Source organism: Lates calcarifer, linkage group LG13 (assembly GCF_001640805.2).
Source record: "Lates calcarifer isolate ASB-BC8 linkage group LG13, TLL_Latcal_v3, whole genome shotgun sequence".
Lineage (NCBI taxonomy): Eukaryota > Metazoa > Chordata > Actinopteri > Centropomidae > Lates > Lates calcarifer.
This window is the reverse complement of record NC_066845.1, coordinates 12,612,335-12,630,430: the sequence shown is the minus strand read 5'-3', so window position 1 is coordinate 12,630,430 and position 18,096 is coordinate 12,612,335. Positions and strand designations below refer to the sequence as shown.

The following is an 18,096-nucleotide window of genomic DNA, read 5'->3' as shown; positions in this document are numbered from 1 at the left end:
GGCAGAATAGTGAGGTATTTTTACCTCTTGGCGACATGGCAGCATTTTTCTTCTCTGGTACAGCTTAGCATTCTAGAAATGAATTCCCAGACATTGAGATCTTGGAAAAATGTGAGGGAAAAATGCTGGATACTTTCCACATAAATCCATGACATGCATGTTCTCTTGGCCCCTGTATTGACTTTTGCACACCACTGAATCATTTATGTTGATTTAAGTTTTGCTAGGGAGTGGCTTATATGTATGAGCAAGGATGAAAGGTGAAATTAATATAAAATCAGATGGATGTTCATAGTTTTGCACATTTAATAATTGATTTGTATTCATTTTTGTGAATGTTTGTCATGTTGCTCTGAGAATGTGCTCTATTTATGTCTCTTAGTAATAACAGGCTGGTGAGAGAGGGAGTCTTCAACCAGCACATTGGGGGATAACAAAAGGCAGCGTGCTTTGCGGGATGTTTTGAGTTAACAGGATGGCACAGTGACGGGGCGGGGATACTATCAGCTCTGCAGGATTTGATTGGCTCCTGTGTCCTAATCCCTGATGAGACCTTAAATGCTCCTCGTTAGCTCTACCATCAGACATCCAAAGTCTTAAATAACACTTGTCTGGAGTGTTAAGCTGCTTTTGTTGGGTAATAATTGCGTCGAAGAAAACGATTTAATGGCTGCTCTTAAGCATAGAAATCATACAGCACAACAAAACTGAAAATACAATGGAAAAAATGCAGACGTATAGTAAATAATACACATTCAAAGGTTGCTATTCAATTTTAAACCCAATAATCATTCATTTATTCCACGCTCTCACGTCTACTCCCAAATATGTCACGGCAGTGCAGTTTGGTTATCGATTATAGCAGAGATAGCCCAGGGACGCTGCTTCAGGCTACCTGAAATTCATTTTTTCTGACAGCATCTGAACGCAGCATAAGTGACTTGTGTCGTGACGCGCGGTCGTGGAGGCGTGCCTCTGATGAAATCAGCTGGGGAAACAACAACACAAAAGGGGGGGGATTGGCTCAGACCAGATCAATCCTTAGGCTAGTTATGTTTCGGTTTCACTCTAAAAGGCGTCCGTTTAAAATTAAATCAGCTTCACATCAGGTTTGCAGCGGCGAGCTGGTACTTGTTGAGTTCTGAGACGGTTGATCAAGGGGGCGGCGAAGGGAAGTAAGAGGAGGAGGATGTGACAGGGCAGAGGTCCTGTGCGACGTCCGCCAGTTGTATGTGACTCTTTGAGACAAACAACGGGAATACCGCGACCACCTCCTCATTTTCCGCGCGTCTTTGTCCGGTTTGAGTGACCGGCTGAACCACCAGCAGAGTGGCATGTGGGTCAATTCCGGAACCGTCGGAAGGTAGGAACCCCTCCTGCAGGAATACTGGGTCACATGCTCTCAGTGCTATTCTTGTTGTGCACAAAGCCACGCTCTGTTTGCACTATCCCTTACTCCAAAGATTCTGAAATCATCACCAGCCTCCTCATTTATAATGGTGACCTTATTGTGCTTAATGTGTTTTTAATCTCCTCTTATATTCCTGCAATAGTCCCAGGGTCTGTCATATACATTTCACGTGCATTAAATGATTATTTTAGCACTGAGAGATTGTTTTTTTTTTTATTTTAATCTCGCACGTGCCGCACAGACTGCTGTTATTAGAGCATTTCGATTCAGTGTTGTAGTGCAGCGGATGGGCTTGGCACATTACGCAAGACTTTATCAGCGCATCATTTGGGATGTAGGCTGATATCCACCTGCCTTGTACAACATCGATATGTGAAAGACATCTTATCACCCCGCTGTGTGCCCTGCCATTCATTTCATCAGACGTGTCACAATACAGCAGATTCCCTGGATTGTTGAATCGCCCCCCCACCCCCCCGAAAAAAAAATGAATGAGCCAGGTGGTTATGAATGGCTGCGGGGAGAGGGAGCACACGAGGTGCTTTTCATTGATGAGCGTAGTGATCCTACACCACAGTATTTAGTGGAACAGCATGTGGATGAAAACTGTGACAATAGATAACGTGCAGAATCTCAGTTTGTAAGACCGAACACGCACGCGCGCGCACACGCACCCACAGACACACACACACACACACACACGCGCACAAAAACACACCCTACGTTGCTGAGCCTGTGGCTATGACGTCATGAGAAGGATTGTGTTATGCAGGTTGCTTCGCTGGAGAAGAAACCTCTCACTTTCTATATCTTCGACCATCTTCATTTCCTGTCATCAGCAATTAGTCATATCTGCAGGGTGTAGTTGTGTAAACAATTTGGCATAACTCTCCTCCATATTGTGCAATCTTTGTGTTTTGGCCAATATATTTTTCTCCTGAAAAGATGTCTATTAATGAGTACCCTGTATTTGTGACTCACCCTTTTGCGGAAACACCAACTGTTCTAAATTGTGTTATTTATTTTGACATCGTTAAATATTTTGTTCAACGCAAATTCTCTCTCCACATCCTGGTCAAAATGACAGCACTGAGACATCACTAGCTAGAAATGTGGTTTGACCGCTAAGACTTTTCGGTTTTAGACCTCCACTACTGTTGATGAATCAGTAATCAGGGTTGTCATTATGTGTACCTTCAGATGGATCTGGGACAGAGCTACGTATTGTCCTGGTTAGGCACTATGCCCAATGCTTTGACTGTGTCAACAGCTTTGAGATAACACAGTGCAGCACTGACAGACCCACATGGAAGAGTTTGCCAGCATTGGGTGGCTGGCCTGAATATTCTGACCCTTGTATCAGTCTGTAGTGGAAAGTACACAGGGGTAATAGAGCTTGCAGTTGTGTGTATGTTTTATGCTGTGTGTGTGTGTGTGTGTGTGTGTGTGTTTGTTGTCTTTAGTCTCAACACAATATGAGCTTTGGTGTGAATTTAACAGTTGGTGGTATGTTGTAAACTATGTGGTGTATAATAGCTTGATGATTAGAGTCCAGGTTATTTTTGAAATATAAAGACCCAAGATTTCATATTGTATCTTCTGTTACCTGTGGCCTGGAATATAATTAATGTAATTTCCCAGACAAATTTATATCACCTCCTCATTGACAAAGTTGCCGTAATATTTGGGTCACTGACTGAATCCTTTGGGTCAGTGTCACAGTAATTCACAGTTGCCTTGACTCAATTTCAGAGCAAAAAAGACAAAACATTAAACATCAAAATAGAGTATACAATGGTATTTGAAAGGATCTGTGCAAATATGAGCCATATGTACTTTGTATGTAAACACATGCCGGAATAGTTTGTCCTGTGACTTAAGACTCCTGCTGTCAAACCAGGGTCAAAGCTATCCAAAAGTGCTGTAATGGTTAATGACAAATGTCGAAGGAATTGACAGCTCATTTGTTTATTTTATCAGAATTGTCTTGAAAAAGTAAATAATATGAATGGGTAGAGGTGATAGGTGATTTTAGAAAAATGAATCACAGACAGGGGAGAGTGGAGCGGATACTGAAAAGTATAAGGGCGAGAAACAGAAATGAGATGGAGATAAGCGAGTTAAGACAGCAAGAGAGATGGAGAGAAAAAGTAGGTGGAAAATATGGACATGGGAGGTGGTGGTGGGGGGGTTTACAGGAAATTAGGCCATCAAGACGAGCCTGTCTGTGTTTACAAAGCATTATTGCAGCGGGGAGATGGGAAGAGGAAGGGTTTTTCTCAAGCAGCCTGACATGCTGCTCCCAAAGACCGTCTCAATTACCCGGGATGGATGTGTTCATATCACCGTCTGCCATAGGCCGTGCATCAGCACCAGCACCATCTGCAGTGGGTGAGGCAACTCGTACGTGCAGGCATGCATGTGTGTATGCATGTCTGTGCAAGTGCGTGTGTGTGTGTATGTGAGTCTGAGGTCTACAGTCAGCCATCCAGGGAGCCAAGCAGAGGCTACAGACCAGATTATGTAACCAGTCTGTGCCAGCTGCGCCTGTGGCAGTCACTGTCTCAAACACCCACACAACACACACACTTCTCCTCTCACACACAAAGCATACACACCTGAAAAGCATACACACGTACAAATGAGTGGGCATTTTTCTTTCATGAGAGCAGACTTTGGACAAAAAATTGTCATAAAAAAATTTATTGGGTTGCACACATGATTGCACATGCAGCCACAGTTTCTTCCAACAATTACACATGGGCACTTTGACTATGCAGTCAAGCCTGTGATATTGTAAACCCCATAGCTCTGTGTGAGTGTGCAAGTGTTGGCCCGTGTACAAAGCGAGTGGTTATTGGGGTCTTTTTTTTTCTTTTTTTTTTTATAGCGGGGCTGGGTGGAAGGAGTGGAGAGGCAGGCGGCTTCATCGTGGCATTGGGGTGAACTCTAGCCGAAAGGAAGAGGACAAAAAAGAAGCGGATGGGGGCTATGGAGGGTATTCGGGATGAGCTGTTGCTGCCAGTGGATCGCTAAAGGTGTTACGTAACAGAGAAAGGGAGACAGAGGGGGAGGCAAACTGGGTGTGGGCTGTCTGGTTAATTCTGCTCCTTGATTGCCATCCAGAAGAGTCTAAGGTCGTAGATAGAGGAAATGATAACCGCTAATAAAGGGGACAGAGAGGCTGTGATTTTGGATGAGAGAGAGAAACTGGAAGAAGGCAAAGAAGAGCAGTAGTGGAAAAAGGTGATGAAAAGAAAATGGCTGCGGTGCAGGATGGGATAACTGTGAACTGTGAGGCACTGCATTTGGAGAATGAATACAGAGTGGGGAAGAGATTGAGGGAGTTTGTAAGCGGGTCAAAAGGTGTGGTTGAGTGGGCACAGCTAGGAACAAACCCGCCAGATGCAAACAGACAGAAGGATAAATGAAAGGATTTAGAAAGGGCGCATTGGGTGTGTATAAAAAAACAAGAGGTAGAGATGCCAGGAACTGTGCAATGAGGAAAAAAAAAAGCTGTAAGCCATTTTCTTATGAAACCCCCTCTGGCCCTAAAGCAAAGTCACACTGAGACACACACTGTCCAAATTATGCATGAGTTTCTTTGTCTGTCTGTTCCTCCTGCAACGAACTCCACACGCACACACACTCTGACTCAATCCATGACTTTCCAACCAGTAAACCAGAAGGTTGGTGTTTGTGTGTTGAGTGGGCGTTTGAGTTCCTGTCACAGTGTTCCTATCACTGTGGTCTTGCCTCCACCCATCAATATGTTTCTATAAGAGTCAGAAATACATGCACACATGCGCGAAAACTGGGACAGAATCTCATTCTCCAAACACACACATTTTATTGTTGCATTCCAACACATCTTTGTTCTTGCAGCCTCCTTTGCTGCTTTGTTGGGAAGATGACACTAGCCAGCAGATGAAGTCTAGACATCTGTGTACAGTTCACTATAGGTCGTTAGCTAAAAATGAAACCTGAGCTTTACAGCTTCTCTTTCTGGTCGCCTGAGCTGCAGCGTTCTGCTCTCACGGTCTCTAGCCTACGCTCATCCCTCAGTCTTACAATTAAAAATAATTGTTGAAGTTTGTGAAACCTCCTGAAGTTTAAATATAAACCTGAGAGCAGGTGCATATCTGTCAAGTGCAGTGGTGTGTGAGTAGACAATTGTGTTATGTGCGTTGACCGTTGCATGACCAGACTCGCTCGGAGCCTGATGCAGAGCCACAGATGGAGGATGATATCTGGGAGCTGGGAGCTGGGTCCCGTTAAGACCCCCCACCCCCACCCCCCGAGAAACTGTCCATACCACCACCACCAGCACCAATGCGGCCTCCTGGTTATATCACTGCTCACATCATTCCATGCCGGCCCTAAGCTCATTACCACGTGCACACGCATGCACACATGCTCACATGCACATACTGACTTCCAGACTCCCATGGGTCAGTGGTAGAGGATCTTGAACTGCACTCTGCTCTCTCTCCTCTGTCTTTTTTCTCTATTTGTCTCTCTGTCTCAGAGAACCACTGATTTGACAGTGGAGAGAAGCATGAGCAGGAAAAGCTGTGATTGTTCCCCTGAGCAGCCTTGGTTATTGTTGGTCTTGCCCTTTTGATCCACGTGGCATGACTGACTGATTCTAATGCTGGGCTGACAGTCCCTCTCTTTCTCTCTAAGACTCTAATAATCCCCTCCCTGCCTTGTCTCTCTTGCAATCCCTTTTGCTTATCTACTGTTGCATTGGAAATTCTGGGAATTAACAATTCCATATAACCTCTCTTCCTCTGCCAGTCAATGTCTGTGTCACTTTTCGTCTCTTTCTGCTCACATGTGCTTTGCCATGTGTTGTACTTCCGTAGTATGCCTCACACTTCATCCCTCTTTCCTTTACACAGCACTAAAAGGACTGCTGCTTTGGCAGCTGTGATGACCATTAGGCACATAGCCGTTAGATAAGTGCAACATTGTGGTACCTTTTTACTGCTTCTTCTATCTCTGTCCTCAATCTGTAGTACGTGTCTCTTAAGGTGTCGCAGCCAGACAGGTTGCAAGGGCAAAAAAAGAGTATTTATAACTCTAAAAGGCGCTATCTGTTCCGTATGGACCATTCAGGAAACAGCCTCTTTGACAGACACTTCCCTTCACCTCAGATAGACACAGGTAGGATCCCTCTGCTGTACTTCCTGGCTGACGTAATTGGGACTACTTTTGACAAGAAATCAGGACACATGATGATATTTTTGTGGTTGCTGACAAGGAAAATCATTGTCTCAGGTTTCTTGGGAAGGTTTCTGTGTGGCAGCAGCGGAATTATGAGCAGGTTAGAGGTGAGTGAGGACACAGAGAGCAGGTCATGGCTGAATAGCAGGGTGCACGCATGGCTCATGTGTCCGATGAATAGATGCCATTTTTAGCTGCCGGTGTCTGTCAGTGCGGGACTGAAGTGTCTCGCTGGCATCCACGTCAATGGAATAACAAGCGAAGGCCTTTATCAATGTTTTAGATGCTCTATTTATGGGGCGTTGGGTTGGTCCTGTGAGCAAGTTGCAAGGACGGATGGACTGATTAACTGGCTACAGGTCTAACTGTGTGTGTGTGTGGGCTGGTTATGCAATAGAGCGGATTCTTTTAGGAATGTTTTAAAAAATGGGTATTAACATGTGTTTTGACATGTCGGAAATGTTTGTAAGCAGTTTATGGAAGGGGGGATTTTGATAAGCTTTTTACAGTGATGTGTGGTTTTAAAAGAGGAAGTCAGTTTAGATGTGTACATAACCACTTCCATCTTGTGCTGAGGTTAAGCGCGGAGCTGGCAGGTGGTTAAACATGCAACCACCCTTTTTCCAGTTCCCCCCCCCCCCCCCTCTGTGTAAGCCTACAGTAAATATATTTGACCCTAAAAGATGATGCACAGCTCCCTGTGCTCCTGAATGACCTAAGAAGTTAATTACAAATGGCTTTATGAGGGATTTTATTGTCTGTCTTTTGTACTGCCAAGCTACACATTTCATCACTTTGCTTTATGTTTTCTCTGACGTGAAGATGTTATCAGTGATTCAAAAGGGAAGCAGATAGGGGAAAAGACAGACAAGAGGAGAAAAGGACGGTGAGCTCAAGGGAAGTCTCTCTCTTTTTGTCTTTCTCTCACTGTGTGCTGTTACAGAAATAGCTCTGCAGTCCCTCTATTCCTCAGCCTGCGAACCATGTGTTCTGTTTAGGAGTTTGGCAGAAGCCCCTGAACACTGGTCAGTACAGCTACGGAGGCTTAGAGCCTTAACAAAGCTTCCCTAGCCTGGACTGGGTGAGAGTTAGAGGCTACCGTGCCTGATGCCAGTCGCTTTCATTGTGGAAATGCAGTGTCATTCCTCCTGGGATACTTTATCAATGTGATTTTAATTTCCCATGAATATTGAATTAACCTCTTTTCTCTCTCTCTCTCTCTCTCCCCTGTCTCCTATTCTCCAGGGCCCTCTCCATGGATATAGACACAGACTATGAGCGGCCCAATGTGGAAACCATTAAATGTGTGGTGGTAGGGGATAACGCAGTAGGCAAGACCAGGCTAATCTGTGCCCGGGCCTGCAATGCTACCCTCACACAGTATCAGCTGCTTGCCACCCACGTGCCAACAGTCTGGGCCATCGACCAGTACCGCGTATGCCAGGAGGTGGGCACACACATACACATGTACATGCAGGCAATCACAGTGTGGAACGAGCCACATATAGACATAATCGGGCACACTGTAGGATGTGATGGTCTAATTCTGTTTATTGTGTATTTGTAACATTGGTAAAATGTTTTTCAGGCCTGTAAAAGAAAACATAATTCAAAAAATGTTCACATTGAGGTTTGACATTGACAATCATTGTGATTTTTTTTCCCCCATTTAGTTTAGTGATTGCATAATCCTTCAATTCCACTAAAAACACAAACATCACAAGGGAGTTAAGACCGTTTGCCTTGATCACAGGGATATGTGTCTGTGTTGCAGGTGTTAGAGAGATCTCGTGATGTAGTGGATGAGGTCAGTGTGTCCCTGAGGCTATGGGACACATTCGGGGATCATCACAAAGACAGACGATTTGCCTATGGCAGGTAAGCAGATATGCAACAGGGACAAGCATACACATACACACACACATACAAGGTTTCAGACTGTCTAGCAGCCAGAACCTAGTTACTGACCCAATAACACAGTTGCTGGCTGACCACAAGGTTAACTGCCTTGCAACACGTTCCATTTTCACATTTGGTGCAGCCAAGGGATTGCTTTGTCTTGGCTGCATAATTTGCAAAGCATTGACACAATTTCCTTGGGCTATTATGTGACCACAGTTGTTGTTGGCCAGTTGAGGAGAATGTAACTTACAATGAGAATGTAACTAATCTGTCAAGTCCTCATAAACATACCCACAGAAGATGTACTTACCCAAAAGTTTTTGTGTGTGTGTGTGTGTGTAATCCAGCTGCCACGCTTTTCATTTGAACTCTGCCCTCAAGCTGTTACACCCTTCCTCCACCAGACATGATTGGATCACTGCTCTATCCTCTTACTCCCCATCCTTCTATCAAAGCTGTTTTATTGGCATGAAATGCAAAAGTACTTATTGCAAAAGCAAAAATCAGCAAATACCAATTCAAATAGAAGTTACCAAACCTGACCAGTGAAAATACATTCCATGCATCATTAAATGTGTACTGTATACAGACACTGAATTATGAATACGTATATTTTAAATACGTACATATGTATCTGTCTCTCTATTCGTCATTTAATGTGTCTTTTATGTAGTCATAAGTCATAGCTAGGCACCAATACAGAAAATCATACACATGCATGTACGCATGACACTGCAATCTGTGAGTTTTCTCACGGGTGGGTAGATGCGCTCCAACATGTCACCCTGTCATCTTTTCGCGAGTGTATCTGCATGACAGACTGTGCGTTTGTGCTTTTGTAGGTTGCGTGTAGTTTGTGGCTCACAGTTTCTCCCCTCTGTTGTGTTCTTCCACTCTTTCAGCGTCTGTACATTTGCGCAGTGATCTGCTGCTGTTTGTGTGTGTTTTGGTCTGTGTGTGTGTGTGTGTGTGTGTGCGTGTGCGTGCGTGTCTGTCCGCATGTCCTGTATGCTTTGTCAGCCTGCAGTCAGCTGATAAAGACACAGTGCCAGCTCAGCTGTTTTCTGCTTGCCTGCCTCCCTGGCGTCTGCAGCTCCAGGCACCCCCCCACCCCCACCCCACCCCCCCTAAACTCCCGCATTACTCAGTTACTCAGCTCCCATCATTAGCCCTCCTCTGTACCCTTGACACCTTGCTGCTCCTTCACCCTCTCCACAGCCACCTTCACTTTGTAGCCTTTTGTTGATATCACAACTCAAACAGACAATACCCAGATTGTCACATGCTTTGTTACGAGAGGAACATTCTGTTTGGGAAAGAAATCTCAGCTTGAAAAGCCGAATTTAACCTCAGCCAACCTCAACGAACAACTAGCAAAACAATCTCATATTGCACTTTAGCATTGTTCTTGTTAGTGCATTAATTGACTTTTATAGTACTGTCGTGACAGACTTAATGACTGATGAGGGCTGTTGTACCAGGCTTTGTTATTGCAGAGTAATATAGATGCCTACATGAGACCAATTCATTTCTTTATTACAGCAGAAAATCTGATTATTTAGGTCATCTCTGTTGTGGTTGTGTGAGTGTGTGTGCGTGCGTGCCTGTGTGCATATCTGTGTTGTTTCTTACATAATCTTGCAACTGATGACCTTTGTGGTTTGGCTCCACCACATACACACACACACACACACACACACACAGAAAACACTAAAAAACCAGTCAGCTGGTGGAGCTATTTATTACACATTAATGCCAGTGGCAAATTATTAGTGATAACACAGTGGAATTGTTTGTCTTATGACTTAACTCACAGGTGCTCTGTCATCCAGATGTACACTAATCATAGTATATGTCCTTAATAAGACACTGTATATGTTCACACTTCTGGCACAATTCCTATTCACATGATGTTCAACATCCAACCTGCAAAAAACTTTATCTTTCGCATCACACTTTGTGTACCAGTGCAGAAATAAACAAGAGAAAGGAGACTACACTGCATAATAATGTCTGCATTTTTTATTACTTCTCTTTTGTGTACATGAATTCAGTATCTAGGTTGTCTTCGTTGACCTGCAGATTGAACCTGGAAGTTGCCCTGCAGCGCAAAGCAGCAGAAGTAATTCTTGGGGTTCCAATTTTCAACCTTCACTCTCCGACTTTTAAATGGCTGCTTTTGAAAAACAGGTTAAAATTGGACAGGTACAAAAGCCTTCTATGGGTTTTTAATTCCCTGCCCCTGGTGGAGGCCTTTTTAAAGCTGTTTCCAGCAAAGTGCAGCCACTCAGTCTCTACAATGTTGGTGGCAAGTAAAATGCTATGCTAACATAAAGATAATCTGGCCCAAACTATGGCAGTAAGGTTTAAGTTTAACCACGAGAGCAAAGGCACGTACACATAATATGACCTCAAACAGACTAAGCCATGGTAATGATCCTTTGACAAAGTGCTAATGGGAATTCCTGTGTGTGCGTGTGTGTGTGTGTATGTGTGTGTGTGAGAGAGACCTGTGATGTAATGCTTTGGTAATGTATATTATGTCCTTGGGCATAGAAGCTTTTGAGAGATTACATTAATGAAAGTAAACATAGACTATGGAACCCATATCTACACTGCAAAAAATGTCCTTTTTAGCAAATCACCTGGTTTAGTGGCCCAAACTCTCAGCAGGATTTTCTACAAATAAGAGAGGACATCAGGTTAGGTACTTTCATGTTTTTTTTTAAGTTGTTTTATATGACCACTTCAAGGATGCTTACCATTTTAGGACTTTCAGCTGTCAACTGTTGAAATTTCATTCATAACAAGTGGAATTACCTTACTTTGCTGGTCTATTTGTTTGATTTATACAAAACAAAGTAAAGATAAAGGAAGTAGAAGTGCTTTTTTGTTTTTGTTTTTTTACAGTGCAGCTTTCATCTGCTCAGTAAGTGGGCCATGCTTGCTGTAGCACAGGTATTTTGCCTGAAGGAAATAAGAGCAGTGCTTAAGTGGTGTGTAATACTGCTCTCAAGTACAAGGTTCAGTTTTGCATCTCACACCCTCTAATGAATACTGTATGCATGACAAGTGTCAAAAACAGGACTGTATATTTCATTATCTGATGTTAGTGTAATATAGGCCTGGTCTTGTGCTGCTGGGGTCAAAAAGTTGTGTGTGTTGCGATATTTTAAGAAGTAGATCAGTTGGGAATTATATGTTTTTGCCTAGTCAGCATTGTACTGAGAAATGTTTTGACACAGAGCTCTATCAAACATTATCAGGAGACACATGTGCCAACATGCCACAGAAATATCAGTACCAGAGAACAGCTGTACGTGCTGCTGTCTGCTTGCTCAAACACATCGGTTGAGGAAATGAATTTGTGTGTGTGTGTATCCTGATCTATTCTTAGCCTCCTCTTTGTGGTCCGTGTAGCCTTGGAGGGCTTAGGGAGATTTACGTAAGAGAGAGAGAGATGGGCCACACAGATCACCAGCCCAGAGGCCCAGACTCATACACACAGACACACATAAACAGACCCACTCACACATCCATACACACACACTCATGTGTCTTGTGACCCACCTCGTAGCTTTCTCAATGGCACTGTCCATGCTCCCACAATGCCTTGCAGCAGCTAAACAAGCTTCTTCCATACACATATCACACATGTTTTAAAATAAAGTGACAAGATGTTCAGTGACTCAGCACTGACCCCTTTTTTCTCTCCCTCATTTCTGTCCCCTTCACTCCGTCTTCTCTCTGCCGGCATCTCTTGCTCATGACTTTTATCTTTTTCCCATCTTATCTGTGATCTCTGCTGCGTTGTAAGTACATGAAATGAAGACTTTTTTTTACTCTCTCTGCAGGTCTGACGTAGTGGTGCTTTGCTTCTCTCTGGCTAATCCCAACTCCTTGCGCCACGTCCGCACCATGTGGTTCCCGGAGATCAAGCACTTCTGTCCCCGGACGCCCATCATCCTGGTTGGCTGCCAGCTGGATCTGCGCTACGCCGACCTGGATGCCGTAAACCGTGCGCGACGACCCCTTGCCAAGTGAGATGCCTCCCTCATCAGGCATTAACAGACAAATTTGGATAGAATGCGCACCATGGTGCCTTTCAGTGAGGGTTGTATGTGAGGTTTGTCCAGTTAATCAGTGATCAGTAATAACAGCATAACAGTAACTGAATCATCACAGATGAGACATTGGCTAGTTGTCTGCGTTATTGATTGATGTTGTGAGGAGTAATTTTTGCTGTTGTGCATTTCATTGGTTAACTGTCATCTCACCTCTTGCAAGATATAAATAAAGTGTAGGTAAATATTGTTAAAATGAATGCTAAGATGAAGACAACTTTGTTTTGCTTTATGTAAATGTCTAGCATTGTTGATTTATCTCATTTCCTCCTTCCTCCTTGAATTGACTTGTTTATCTGAACACCATCATCATTAACGTCATTATTTCTTCCTGACTTTGTGACAGACCCATCAAACCCACAGATATACTTCCTCCAGAGAGAGGCCACGAGGTGGCAAAGGAGCTTGGGATACCCTACTACGAGACCAGCATTGTTGCTCAGTTTGGAGTCAAAGATGTTTTTGACAATGCCATACGAGCCGCCCTGATCTCCCGTCGACACCTGCAGTTCTGGAAATCCCACTTAAAAAAGGTCCAGAGGCCCCTACTCCAGGCACCCTTCCTGCCTCCTCGCCCACCGCGCCCGATAGTGGGAATCCCAGACCCCCCTCCCACAGACGGCGAGGGCCCCGATTCCCTTTTCTGCCAGCCACTGTGCGCAGATGTTCTCTTCCTTCTGCAGGGTGGCACCACTCGCGTCTTTGCACACAAAGTCTATCTGGCTACTTCCTGCTCCAAGTTCTACGACCTCTTCACCCTTGATCTTGGTGGATCCTGCGTGGTGCCACGGGGGGAGGAGCAGGAGAGCAAGGAAAACCTGGAGAGTGGGGAGGAAGATGAGCAGAGCAGGAGAGGAGCCAAGGAGCAAGCTGGGCGCACTAAGAGCCTGGACATTGATAAAGATGGGGCTGATGGAGGAGTGCGGGGCCTTAATCGACCTCAGCTGCTCCAGCAGGGCTCTTTGAGGACTTCCCAGAGTGATAATGCACTCCCATCTCGAGCCCAGTACTCCGTGGGAGCACTAGGGACTGGTCGAGCACTTTCAGGATGGGGGAGGGGGTTCCTGAGTGTGTGTTTGGAACATGTTGATGATCCGATGACTGGACGACCACGACTCATGACTGTGGTGGCCATGGATGCACTTATACAGGAAGAACCATTTAAGGTGATAGACTTTAAAGCAACAAGATTACTAAAAAATATCATGGGAAAATAACATAATCCTGTTGATGTGAATATATTTTCTGCATCATTACTAAAGGCCACACGGAGCTCTTTGGTGTTCTTGTGGTTGTTACAAAGCTCTATGTTTGACTTCTCGATTGGCTTTGATTTCAGGCAGTGCTTCAGTACCTGTACACAGGCAGTCTTGACGAGGGCCGAGGGGATCTGATGCAGGTGGCCACCATAGCTGAGCTACTTGAGGTGTTTGACCTACGGATGATGGTGGCCAATGTTCTGAACAGAGAAAGCTTCATGAACCAGGAGATCACCAAGGCCTTCCATGTCCGCAGAGCCAACCGAATCAAGGAGTGTCTCAATAAAGGGACCTTTGCTGGTAAACCACTGCGCAAACCATTCAGATCCTCAATACTTTCAATAGTATTTGTGTCATTGTAGATGTTTTCCATGTATGCATCAGTAGGTTTTTGTGAGCGTGTCTGTGTGTGGGTGTATGTGTGTGCATGAGAGTGGGAGGAGTTGAAGATTATGAGAGGAAGTGTGAGAAAATGAAAGAAAGACTTTCAAAAAGATTGTGCTAATTTCCAGCATTCTCTTTCAGTCTCTGGAAATGTACACTCTGCGTACATTTGCGTCTCATACTATATATTTGCCATTGAATATTTGCTATAAAATATGCATTTTGTATGTGGTGGTTTATCTGTTCTCTGAAGTCCTTTTATAGTCATCAAGTGACTTGATGATGACTGTTGTTTCACTATGCTTGGTCTTGTGCTCGCTCTTGTGTGCTTCCTGTCTTTTGTGTTCATATGGTGTTGTATGTCTCCCTAAGCTGTTGTGTATGCATGTTATCACAGCATTTGCAGCCAGTGCCAGACATCTGCTGTCTCTGAACAAAGGCTGTCTCACATTCACCTCTCTCTATACCTTCTCTGTTGTTTTCATGATTATAACAATGGGAATCTTCATTTAAAATGCTTTTCAGAGATTCTATTGATAAATGAAGCTGTATGAACAATTGTATAATCTGCCTTATCCCATTTATTACTCAAGGATTGGCTTAAAGATATATGAAATCATAGCCCTCTGCAACATTATTGCACTAACATAGCTGCTGTGTTTCCTATCGACACTTTCACTACCAAAGTTCTAGTCCAGGGTCCACACAGGATTTACTCCATGACCTACTACCCAGTGTCTGCTCTCCTTCCCTTACTCTGTGTCAAAAGCTGTTCTGTCCTTCTGTCAATTTATCTCTCTGTCTGTCTACCTGTGTCTATGTCTCTGTGTGTGTCTGTCTGGCCTTCTGGCCGTCTGTCTGCCTGTGCGTGTGTTTGGACGTCTGCCTTGTCTTGTCTTTCCCCCTCTGTAGCTTGGGCTTCTGTGGCACTCCACGAGATGAATGCTCTTTTCCCACCCCGGTTTTAGATGTGGTGTTCCGCCTGGACGATGGCTGCCTCCCGGCCCACAAGCCCCTGCTCATCTCGAGTTGCGACTGGATGGCTGCCATGTTCCGCGGCTCTTTCATGGAAAGCTACATCGAGGTGGTGAGTTCAGATATACCAGGAAGAGCTTTGGGGATGGAGCTACATTTAACTTTTAGGAGCAATTCCTGGGAAATTTACAACAGTAAACTCACGTCACCCTCAACGGGTGACCTAATCACCCACCTGTACTAAACGTGTCAGCAACAGCACTGTAACAGAATCAATAAACGAGATAAAGGTGAATGGGTTACTTGCGCAAGGTTTATTACTTTTGACATGTGTTACCTTCATGTCTAGAAACTTGCATGTGTATCTGTGTTCTCTGTGTGTGCTTCTAGTATGTGAAAGTTCACAGCTCAGATTGACCTACAAACTGTTGTTTCACCTGCAAATGTGGTTGAAGCTCTGCATTTACCAGACCACTGGATGCCTTGCAAACACACACACACATTTTAATCAGTTATAGTTTCAGCAACATGAACCCCTTTCATTTTTAACTTCCTGTTGTTTGAGGCTGTGCTGTTTGCTGTGCCTTGCTATGGTACAAACCACAGTCTTTGGTTTTGTGTTACAACACTGAGACACTGAGGCTCATCTCCAATTGTCTGTCATGTTCCTGTTAGCTGTTGAGGTAGCTCTTCCCCCCCAGTGAACATAATCCACAGATTACATTATCACATAAAAGATACCAATTTGTGTGAACACAAGTATTAAACTGCTGGCTCATTAAAGACTGGTTAGAAACATTGCAACATTTGTGTGAAGGCTCATGCTTGTGATAGCAGAATGATGATGTTGCATTGACCCATCTCAGTCCCTTGAGTAAGCCCAGAAGAGTACGCCTTTTCGAGGTCAGCCTTGCTCAAGTGGCAGGTCTGGTTACTTCAGGAGTGCTCTCACTTAAGGCTCAGCTTCTGGTCGCTCGGTACACCACTGGGGGGTAGGGCCTGTGCACCGGACCTGACCCAACCAGAGAGGAAGTTCGTGTCCCTGACTGTCTTTAGGTTGATGCTCCCCGTACTGTGTTGCAGAACCAGATCCCCAGGGGTATAGTTACTTTCAAGGTCAGTAGGGTTAGGTTACGTAGATTCGGGCCCTCGGAAGGATTGGAAGTAAGAAAGAAGTGAACAGAGAGACAGACCAGAAATAAAAATGTTGTGGAATCACTTTAGGTGTGGTGCTCAAAGTTATAGAATGAATATTAGAAGAAAAGTACTATAGAGCTGGGAAAGAAAAACATTTAGTTTTTTGTTTTTCCATGTGGATAAACTGGATTTTATTCCAGAACACATCCATGTGAGTGAGTGAGTGTGAAAAAGCCATTGCAGCTATTGTGGCTGAGGGTGAAAACAGAACATCAGCATCACTGAGGGGGCACAGTGTTTGCTGCTGGTGGGCTGCTGGTGTCTATGGTTACTCCACACAGTCCATGATAGTGACTATTGTGGCATTGTTTATGGCATGAAGCTGGCACAGCACAGGAGGCAGGTGCCTGGGAGACAAAGACTCAAAGACCAACTGCACAACGAAGCTGTCAGCATTTACATATGTCCATGAGCAGGAGTGTATTTGCGTTTGCATATAAATGTAGCTGCATTTTAAAAGCTTTGCGGTGCTAATTAGTGAATTTGATTGTATATGTCAACAACAGGCTGCAGTTACAGGAGTGTCTGCTGGCTTTGAAAGTTACTTTGTTCCTCCTTGGGTAGGCGAAGATGTAGCCTTTTACGTGTCACTCATGGGCAAATTGCATTTGCAGAACTGTCATACCATTAGCTGTTTATTTATCTTATTGATTTTGAGACAATTTCATGGATAAATGTTAGTTTGATAAACAGTGTCTGCAGAACTGAGCAGAAATACTTGCAGTTTAACTCTCAACACTGGTCCTCCAGCAGAAGCAGAGCTTTTATAATGGGACACAATTGTGTAACCTTGACACAGCAGATTGTCTAGTTCTATATTTAGTTAGCCAAAAAGAGATTTGGTACCAGAGAAAGACAAGATGAGATCTGGTTAATCAGGGTGATAATTAAATATTATTGTTTATCAATGTCCTGTGGAATCATATAAAGGTGATATAGTGTTTCTACACTTATTTTAAGGTTACATGTTTAAGACACTGAGTGAACTAGTTGCAGCTGATGGGTCTCACTCAGTCCATTTCAAAATGAAATCAAGTGCAATGCATATATGGATATTAAAGCAATTATCCACCCCTAGTTTTACTCAGATTTCATACAGAGGAATATCATTAGAGCATATTAAAACAGTAAAAAACAACTGAAATATGAGTGGGATCTGGTCATTTTATGACACACAACATGAGGAATGAAAAAAATGGTTAGTGAGTTGTGCATATGAATGGATAATGTCATATTATAATATTACAACTGTTCTCTTAGGTGTGGGAAAAGCACTATATAAATCCATAATATGAAAAATTCAAAGAACCTGTAACTCTGTAACAGTGAGAGTAGCATGTGATCAGCCAGTGCCGTTCTATTTTCATGCTCAAGTCACACTTCCTTCTCAATATTTTTAGGCTCACACATTTCAGTGTTCATGCTGTTGTGTGATATCATTGCTATTCTAATCGTGTGCAGAACAACGTTAAGATATGTTTCAAACAGATTTAATATCATCATAATTATTCATAGTATTATTGATATTAGCAACATTATAGACATTTTGCACATACACTTGTTTGTGAAAAATTCAGTGGATCAGTCATGGTTAAAAAGGTTGTAGCTTTGTTGT

The 18,096-nt window shown here is 43.7% G+C and overlaps 1 protein-coding gene across 4 annotated transcripts in view; it reads left to right on the top strand.

Moving 5' to 3' along the window:
- The window catches only part of rhobtb4 (Rho related BTB domain containing 4), a 41,004-nt gene that overhangs the window by 14,252 nt on the left and 8,656 nt on the right, over nt 1-18,096 (top strand). For 3 of the 4 annotated variants that reach the window (XM_018668706.2, XM_018668704.2, XM_018668705.2), the window contains exons 3-8: nt 7,886-8,087; nt 8,415-8,518; nt 12,397-12,582; nt 13,013-13,832; nt 14,006-14,225; nt 15,278-15,396. In XM_018668706.2, coding sequence (XP_018524222.1) covers nt 7,896-8,087; nt 8,415-8,518; nt 12,397-12,582; nt 13,013-13,832; nt 14,006-14,225; nt 15,278-15,396 — 1,641 coding nt within the window. In that variant the 5' untranslated portion in view covers nt 7,886-7,895. Of the gene's footprint in view, nt 1-974; nt 1,364-7,885; nt 8,088-8,414; nt 8,519-12,396; nt 12,583-13,012; nt 13,833-14,005; nt 14,226-15,277; nt 15,397-18,096 lie in introns of those variants that run through there. The other variant, XM_018668703.2, reaches the window with a different exon arrangement.